The sequence below is a fragment of the Sinocyclocheilus anshuiensis genome, unplaced genomic scaffold (assembly GCF_001515605.1).
Source record: "Sinocyclocheilus anshuiensis isolate Anshui unplaced genomic scaffold, SAMN03320099.WGS_v1.1 scaffold1199, whole genome shotgun sequence".
Classification (NCBI taxonomy): Eukaryota; Metazoa; Chordata; class Actinopteri; order Cypriniformes; family Cyprinidae; genus Sinocyclocheilus; species Sinocyclocheilus anshuiensis.
Window position 1 is genome coordinate 723,141 of NW_015540934.1, and position 9,575 is coordinate 732,715.

Here is a 9,575-nt window from a genome sequence, read left to right on the forward strand (position 1 = left end):
CAGTTTACCCACCGACAGGAACACACACTCACACAGAGCAGAAGAAGTGACAGTTTGTCGTTCTTCATGGAAGGGCAAATACACATAGTCAAAGGTTAAATACACATAGTCAAAGGTTAAAGGGCAAATACACATAATCAAAAATTCATACAATTTACAATATAAAAGATAAAGAAAATGTAATGAAATCCATACAGGAGTAATATGGTCTCATTTTCAATTGGAGAAAGACGATCACCAGCCAATACTTCACATTGGCCAAATAGTTATACAAAGACTCAAGAGAAGATTGCTCCCCAATTAAAATTACCATTGAAAACAATTTATGTTTACTCCTGCTACTGTAGCTCTAACTTCCTTTTTACTTAGGAAACTCATTGGAATAATTTCCGCTAGTCTCTTTTGTCAGATGACTGGCGTTTTGATGAGCCTGCGTATTTTTATTCCCCTTTTCTTGGGTTTTGTTTTTTAAACTGTCACCCTGGTTGTATAAAAGTCAGTGTGTGGTAGAGTGACTGATGGAGACAGACGTGGATAAAATTGGTGGGCAGGCCTCTGTACTCAGCCAAGCAAACCCTCTTTATGACAACACCATGAAGCTCTATGAGGCTGACTGCTACGACTTCCAGCACAGTGGTAAGACAAAATGACATTATATACATAAAAATATTTTCAAATTGTAGTCTAAATATAAGTCCAATATACAAATTACTTAACATAAAATTAAAGTAACTTATTACACAGATTTCTGGAATTTTTCATTCTGATCAGTTGTGACATTCCGCAGTCTGATATTTCCTAATGTTGACTGTCATCTGTGTCAATGCGGCATATCAGTCTGCTCATCCAAGTAACTTAAACCTTACACTTTTTTGTAGTTTAAGCCAGAGTTCTGCATTTCAATATAAGTGTTTGTACTGTATGTATGTTATAGAGCTAAAGACTAAGAAACCAGCGAAAAACGGTCACTGTATTCCTGTTCTCATACTGCTTTTCCTGCTGCTGATTGGACTGAATTGTGTGCTGGCCTATAAAGGTGAGATGTACCAGAGATAAAGCCACATTAAAAAATTTCTGTAGAATAGATACAACTTATCAAACCAAGTTACATTTATTTAAAAAATAATACAAACTTGCTTTACAAGCAAGTTTTAGATTTTAAATTATAAAAGTATAGTTCCAAGTTTGGAACAACATGAGGGTTAGTAAATGATGACAAGATTTTAATCTTGGGGTGAACTATCCCTTTAATGTGATTCTCTACACCTGTGCTTCTGGTTGATTTCTGTTGTTCCATGATTAAATCTGCTTTTTGCTTATGATGTCTATTGTATGTATAGTCTTCACTCTGGAGGCTTTGGTTTACACTCACTGTACATCAGTTGATGCCAGAACAGAGGAACTCAAGTCTGCTGAGGGACTCAATCTGGGTAGCTCCAAATCCGATGAGGTACATCCACACACATACATCCATGATACAAACACATGCACACATATATGCAGAGAAAGGCATGTTTTGAGAGAGCTGAAGGTTCTCTGTGTGTGTCAAACAGGAGTGTCTCTCCGATCTGTGTGGGAACGATGGGACTTTAGAGAAACTAAGGACTCAACTAACCCAGCTCAACATTAGTGCAGAGAGAGGTACACACACACACACACACACACGTTGGGTTTCCATGTTTTATGGGGACATTGATTTTTATACACATGTACAAACTATATTTTCTGTCCCCTTACCTGAATCCTATGGAGGACGAAACCTGCAAAAACAATAAATGAATAAATACACAAATAAATAAATAAATATTAAAATAAATAAATAAATGTGTGTACAAATACACGTATTCTTGTTTAAATACATATAGAAATAATTAAACGTGATTAAAGTAGGCAAATAAATAAAATAAATTATACCAGTTCTCAAGGATGTATATGAGCCTCTGTTTGTACAATAATAAATTGAGAATCAACTGAGATGTACCCTTGTGTTGTGTATGTCACTAATTTGGTTCTCCCGCCGTAAAGAGAGATTGCTGCAGATCTACTTGGTTGTAGAAGACTGTTTACTGACCATAAAAATTATCTTACACGTACCTAGACAACGAGCAGGTAAAACCATCCTAATAAACACTGGCTGCCATCAAAAGAACGAGCCCTTATTCCACGGATAAAGTGAATAACCTCACGATGACCATGGATACTGATATTACAGTTGTCTCTAGCTGGAGACTCAATCGGGTTACAAAAAATGACATCAGGAAACGACACTGGCCATTTCTTTGGGTCGTTTGTAAAGTCACAGATACTGTACGGACAATACAGCTCAGTTTTTTATGTATCTTAATTTTCCTCAAATGCTATTGAAGTTAGAAAAGTGTATACCAATGTCGTATGTAACTTTAGAGACGGTCCCTAGATTTGCGAATATCAAATGCTGGGAAATGACACCTCTGGCCATTCCGTTGGGTGGTTTGTAAAGTCACAGATACTGTACGGACAATACAGCTCAGTTATTTATGTATCTTGCTCTGTTGAACGGCAAAAGTGACTTTACTAGGCTATACTGGACTTACACCATGCATTTCCTGTCAGCGGGAAAGCCGCGCCCCCAGCTATCACAAGACCCGACCAAGTCCATGGTTGACTCCCTCTCATTAGCATGTTGTGCAGAGGAAAAATAAATGTGGAACTACATTCAGAAATAAATGAGTGATCAAAGGAAAATAAATAGGATGAGTTTAGCATTTCCTTAAACATTTTCCATTTGCCCACCAATTTATTTTATTTATTTGCCTACTTTAATCACGTTTAATTATTTCTATATGTATTTAAACAAGAATTTGTGTATTTATACACACATTTATTTATTTATTTGCATATTTATTTATTTATTTGTGTATTTATTTATTTATTGTTTTTGCAGGTTTCGTCCTCCATATGGTCCTCCATAGAATCCTACCCCTAAACCTGCCCCTCACACAATACTTTCTGCATTTTTACATTTTCAAACAACTTCATTCTGTATGAGTTATAAACTGTTTTCCTCGTGGGCACCAAAAAAAAAAAATGTCCCCACAAGGTCAAAATTTACTGGTATTACTATCCTTGTCCCCATAACATAGGGAATACCAGGTACACACACACACACACACACACATCCTAGATATATTGATCAGGTACTATTTTGAGAATTTGCCATGATTTCAATTCTTAAAGGGGTCATGAATTGCATTTTCAGATCTTTACATTATGTGTCTGGAAGAATGTCTAAAATCTCTGTATAGAGATCTAAAACTATTATTATAACTTGTTGTTGGACTGCTATAATTAACATTTTAAAAATGGCAACATTGAGAATAACTGGGAAATTAGGTGTGAATGTCCATTTTGATTTTCCATTTGACTCCTTTAAAACATTTACTCAGGAGTCACCGTAGGTATGTCTCACAGAATTGAGATCACTATTTTTTTGTTGTTGTTTATATTTTATAGCTGTGGTTTGCCTGCCTGGTCCACCTGGCAGACCTGGATTGCAAGGTAACTACTTCCATGCCTTGAAAAAATTGTCAGTCAGTCACCCCCAACCTCTCTCTCTCTCTCTCATTTAATGATAGTAACATTAGAAGCATGATATATTTATATTATAACTAATAATAGTGATATTCACAATGTATTTGTCCAATACTTGTCTGCATGAGGCCTCCAGGTCATGGCACCAATCATATTCGCACCATGGCAAACTAATCGTTAACATGTCTTTCGAGGGCAGAGGAGGGAGGTTTACCTGCACAACTCTTCGCTGTCCACCATTACATTAATAATTGCGCTCTGCACTACTTCATCAATTCCAACGGGAAAGCAAACATCTGCGAGGAATCCCAAATCACTAAGATCCTGTCCCCAGTTTAAAGGGGTGAAAAATAGCAAGAGCAGGAGCAGCAGAGCTCAGTGACGAGAATAGAGTCAATCACTTTTCCCGTTCCTTCACAATCTATGTGTTTTCAGCTCTCCCTGCTAGTCAAAACAGACATCAACACTGAACTAAATCTGTAATTTGACCTTTGGTATCTTAGATCCTTTATCCCAACAGATGTGTGTGAATAGTATTTTTGACATTTTGATGTCAGTATTTATACTCCAGTTGTGTAATGTATCAGGTCCTCCTGGAATACCAGGGATACTGGGACAGAAAGGAGACACTGGCTCAGCAGGTTAGTGTATTCTAATGCATCTCTATGAATTTGAATGGGTGTAGTATTGTGCTCTGTGATACCTTTCCATCAATTTTAATGTGCTGTATTGGCTTGACAAATAATTGTAAGTAAGTGCTAGAAATGCTAAAGCATACATTGCTTTGTTGCATGAAAATAGTGCAAAAAAAACATAAATTGAAAATATGAAATTTCTCTCTTTTAGGTCAGGTAGGTGAGCCTGGAGCTCCAGGAGAAAAAGGACAGAAAGGAGACCAAGGACTAGCAGGTGAAATGGGCCCGGCTGGCATGACGGGTCCACCTGGTAATCGCCTTCTCACATTCACACAACTCTCACACCATTAGGAACAGTATAATAGATCCATATCTCTCTATGACTGTTACTTCTGTTTCCAGGTATTCGGGGCTTGAAGGGGGATACAGGAGCGAGAGGAATAAAAGGTGCTTGTTTATGATGATCAAAGGCCACCAGAATAATTCATACCGTAATAAAACAGAAAATATGTGTTGTGGAAATGCCTTGTTTTACTATTGCTTTAATGAAAACCTGTATGGTATTTTCTCTGTGCACACAAAGTTTGCCTGGGCCTGACGGTCGTCAAGGTGCAAGTGGACATACTGGTCTCTCAGGATTACCAGGGCCCCGTGGACCACCAGGTATTTTTGAAAGATAAATCTAAATGATTCAATAGCTTGTCTAGAGGAGTGAGTGGTTGCAAGGTTAATTATTGGCCCAAGTCAAAAGAACCAACTCAAATGTTTATGACATTCTAATAACAAGACCTTATTTTTTGTGTGTGTCTTATTGTCCACCAGGAAAACTGTATGTTTAATCCACACCTCTCCTCAAGAAGCCTCAGTATTTTGGTTGCCTTACTCTTTTTAGCCTGAACAAAACTAATAGTGATGCTTGCCTTAATAAATACCACTAATAATAAACCTTTGTCAGTGCAACACTTGTGTTCTATGTTTGAGACTGGTTGACACCTTGTAGTTGAACATTTTCATCTATAATCTTCATGATGTATACACTCAAAATCTCTCTTCCTCAGGTCTTCACGGAGACCCAGGTGCCAATGGTGAGCGAGGAGAACAGGGACCTTCAGGTCTTAGTGGTAAGAAAGCCCAGATCATTACCCAGTTTGTCCTCATTTGCCATTGTGTCAAACAAACCTTTCTCTGTTAAGGTTATTAATATAGCCAGTCTTATGACTATTAGCATAAAATATGGTATACTTCAGTTTATCTGAAATAGCTGATACCACAATTTTGGATAAAGCTCATTCATATAACTGCATAGTAGTTTCACTCCTGAATCCATTATACAGAAAACACAAAAGTAATCAGCAGAACATATGTGTAGACATTGGAATCAGATTTTCAAGTATAACTAGTCTTTCCAATGATAATAAATACAAATTTCCAAGTGTCTACAAAACTCTTATTTAAGAGATTTGATGTCACTAACCTGGCAAGCTTCAGCAAATACAGAGATTAGTTCTTCTTCACAAGTGTTCATCGTATTATCCTGGTACCTTTGTTTTGCAGTGGTGTAGAATGGGGTACCCTTACTCCATACAGTTTGAGAATTCTTGATTCATTCGTGCCCTAACCTGTAGTTGATTGATCTTTTAGGGCCTCCTGGTCCGGTGGGACCTCCTGGTCTGCAAGGACAACCTGGAGAAAAAGGCTCACCTGGACCAAAGGGAGACACTGGCGTTGGCCTTCCAGGTACTGAAGGAGTGCTAAGGACACATGCACATAAGAGTGATATATGGCATTATGCCAATTATTTATGGGCAAATATTGTTTTCAGGGCACCCAGGACAACAGGGACTAAATGGAAGTCAAGGATTGCCAGGTAAATTAAAAAACAAACACGTAAACAGATTATAAACTGAGTTTATATCATATAGCTGTCATCTGAGTATGATGTTGTATGTAGGTGTCCCTGGACTTCGAGGTCCGAATGGAGAAAAGGGCAGTAAAGGTGATCAGGGTGAGTTTGTTAACAATTACTGACAAGAAATCAACATCCAACTCTGTATATTTCTTGAATTTCTTTCATCTTATCCTTTTGTCTGTCTTCTAGGGCTAATGGGAGCTCAAGGTATGTTTTGGCACATTTTGGGCATATCTATCATTTCACTGAATGCACAGTATCTGTGTGTTTATTAACCTGTTTTGTGAGTAAATTGATTGTATCTAAATGTATGATGGTCTTAAACAGGTCCTAAGGGACAGAAGGGTGATGTAGGACCCCCAGGTGCGAGGGGTAGTGCCCCTGGTAATTTTCGTAAATACTTATGCATCTCTGTGCACTACTGTGTGTCACTGTTAACGTGTATTCAATCAAATAATTCCAATACAAAGATTCTTGTTTTGTTTTTGGAGATTCTACTTAAATAACAGCAAAGTAACAGCCACTTTAGCATGACATGTCAATGCCTAAACATGTAACTAACAAAACAGGTATATTGGCTTGTACTACAGCCAACCACAAGCACAATCACATAAACTATTGCAGCATTTCAACATGTGGATTAATGGAGGCAGTCCAGCAGTGTGTCTCATATATGTGCATTTGTCATTAGCTGTAGTTCGTTTAGTGGGAAGTTCCAACCGAGGAAGAGTCGAGGTGTTTCATGAGAATGTCTGGGGAACTGTGTGTGATGACAGCTTTGACTCCGTGGATGCTTTGGTGGTGTGCAAGATGTTGGGTTTCCAGAGGGCCACTCAGGTTTTCACGGACGGTGCAGGTGATGTATCTGTCTATGGTTAAGAATTTTTGGTTAATGGTTCAGGGGTATACAGGCTATGGTTTCCAAAATCCTCTCACAATGGTCTGCTGTGTATCTGCTGCAGGAACTGGAAGCATCTTGCTGGACGAGGTGAGATGTACCGGAAATGAGAAGAGCATTTTTGACTGTGCACATGCAGGAATGGGAGTTAATAACTGTAACCACAGTGAGGATGTCGGAGTTAGCTGTGCTTGAATAAAAAGAAGAAAACTTCTCACACCAAGAACTAATTTTTGCTCCTTGACTTTTAATCAACTGGTGTTTTTTGTAATTTTTAGTGGACGTATAAAGTCACTCTTCACACATATGCAGTTCATCAAATTATCTATTATCCACTAATGTTTGAAAGAGTTGTATCATGTGAAACCAAACTTATTTTTGTCAAATGTTACACTTGGAATGTTTGCATGGTGTCACTGAGGTAGCAACATTCATGCATTTCCGAGTGAGACTTTTGTGTGCAAGTATTTTTGGTCTAACATGAATGTATAAACATCACAACAAACTCATCCATGTACACTATCCTAAAACTGTCCTAACTCTTAACACTTATACACACAGAAAAAAAATAAAGAGCTTTAGATGAGAGTCTTGTTTTGGTTTCTGTACACTCAACACTCTATGGTTGTCTCACAATCCTTCTTTAACTCGCACTGTCTTGCATTTTGGATCGAAGAGACACTAATCAACAATTATCATTCAGAGGGCATCTCTGCTCCTGTTCTCCTCTCCAGGGACCTCCTCTCTCCAGTCCTTCCCTTCTCTCTCTGTGTCTGTCTAGCCCCTCATTAGCTGTGGGACCCTGTGTAAAGGAAGGGTGGGCTTGGGAGTGAGGTCTTCTGAAGGGGTAAGAGGCCGCACTAATAAATAAATGATGCAGTCAGTGACGGTAATAATAATGAGAGAGGAACAGATACTTTAGCATTTATGAAGAGCTGCAGTCCACTGGGAGCAAGATACTTATTAGTTTAACTGGGAGTCTTTTACTCAAGGCTCTTTAAAACTGAACCCGAATCTGAGAACTGATCAACACTAGAGTGTATTACTTACAGACAATAATTCCTAGTCCAGCCATTTGCAAAAACAAATGTGACCCTGGACCACAAAACCAGTCTTAAGCCGCTGGGTTATATTTTTAGCAATAGCCAAAAATACATTGTAGTTTTAGCAATATGCCAAAAATCATTAGGATATTAAGTAAAGATCATGTTCCATGAAGATATTTTGTAAATTTCCTACCGTAAATATATAAAAACTTAATTTTTGATTATTATTATGCATTGCTTCATTTAGACAACTTCAATATTTTCTCAGTATTTTGAGCATGCACAGATAATTATCATTATCATGATAATCATCCACACTGAAATGTCTGAAAGCGTTACATTCACCTTACTGTGCATGTATAAAACCTCACTGAGATGATACAGACGGAACAGACATAATAAGTTTCACGCAATTCATCTGGCAGGATCAATTCATTTACGGAAATATTTCACCATTTACTGACACGCCCACGGCGCGCTCACTCAGAATTGATCTAAAACGCAACTGCCCTCGTGTTTTGCCACAGGACAGCAATTATGAGTAAATTTTCTGTCGTCTTTTTAGGACTGTAATATGAAGAGCGTGCAAAGTAAATATCTTTAGCAACAGTGTGAAAGTGAATAGCACATAACTGAAAAATTAGCGTTACCGGCGTTACTAGCGTTACATGTCTACTGGTACAATGCGTCACATGACTAAACATGCGTCGTCATTTTCAAAAGCCTCCGTTTCCACAGTCCATACTACAACGTGAAAACAGCATTTTTTAAATGTATCTACTCTGGAAAGCGTTTTAAAAGCTCTGTTTTCCTGGTTTTAGTGTGGATGGAAGGCCAAAACGAGAGGAAAAGATGCATTTTCAACGGAAACTTATTAATGTGGACAAGGCTTGAGGAGTTGCCAAATCCAGCAACAAATTGCTAAGTCGGCAACACTGTGGGCTACCCAGGCATTTCAGCTTGTCCCGATAAATGTCACTAACCCTTCCACTTTCTCGCGGCCTACAGCTACAGCAGCCGAAGCAAGCGTGAAGCTGCTTCCGCTTGCAACACAGGCCCTCACATCTCAGTATTTCCGTCCTGTTACTTCTAACCCCCTTTTTTCCTTTCAGCGGCCTCCAGCTCCTGTAGCAGATGATAGCGTGAGGCTGCCTCCACTAGCAGTGCAGGCTACACAGGCTCTTCAGGACGTCACATCCCCACCCCCTTCCCATGGCCTACAGCTACAGCAGCTGAAGCAAACGTGAGGCTACCTGACCCACCATAGCTAACCCCCTTTAACATCACCTAATCCATCTTTAACCGCCCATCCCAACAGCACCTCGCTCCCGCAGGAGCTTTTCCATATTTCCCCACCGCCGCAGCAGTCCCCACTCCTGCAGGAGTTTTTTCCATATTTCCCCAGTGACGCAGCAGTGTCTGCTCCCGCAGGGGCCTTATCTTTATTTCCCTACTGCCGCAGCAGTGTCTGCTCCCGCAGGAGCCTTTATCTGTATTTCCCCACTGCCGCAGCAGTG

The 9,575-nt window shown here is 39.2% G+C and overlaps 1 protein-coding gene across 1 annotated transcript; it reads left to right on the forward strand.

Annotated features, from left to right (window-relative positions):
- Positions 1–498: 498 nt before the first annotated feature.
- On the forward strand, positions 499–7,469 carry LOC107689498 (macrophage receptor MARCO-like). The gene is made up of 17 exons (XM_016487499.1): positions 499–636; positions 935–1,036; positions 1,341–1,450; positions 1,554–1,641; positions 3,493–3,537; positions 4,158–4,211; positions 4,417–4,515; positions 4,608–4,652; positions 4,788–4,868; positions 5,264–5,326; positions 5,847–5,942; positions 6,028–6,072; positions 6,157–6,210; positions 6,304–6,321; positions 6,442–6,498; positions 6,806–6,970; positions 7,077–7,469. The coding sequence occupies exons 1-17, from the start codon at positions 519–521 to the stop codon at positions 7,205–7,207; spliced, it is 1,371 nt and encodes a 456-aa protein (XP_016342985.1). The 5' UTR covers positions 499–518; the 3' UTR covers positions 7,208–7,469.
- The last annotated feature ends 2,106 nt before the right edge of the window (positions 7,470–9,575 follow it).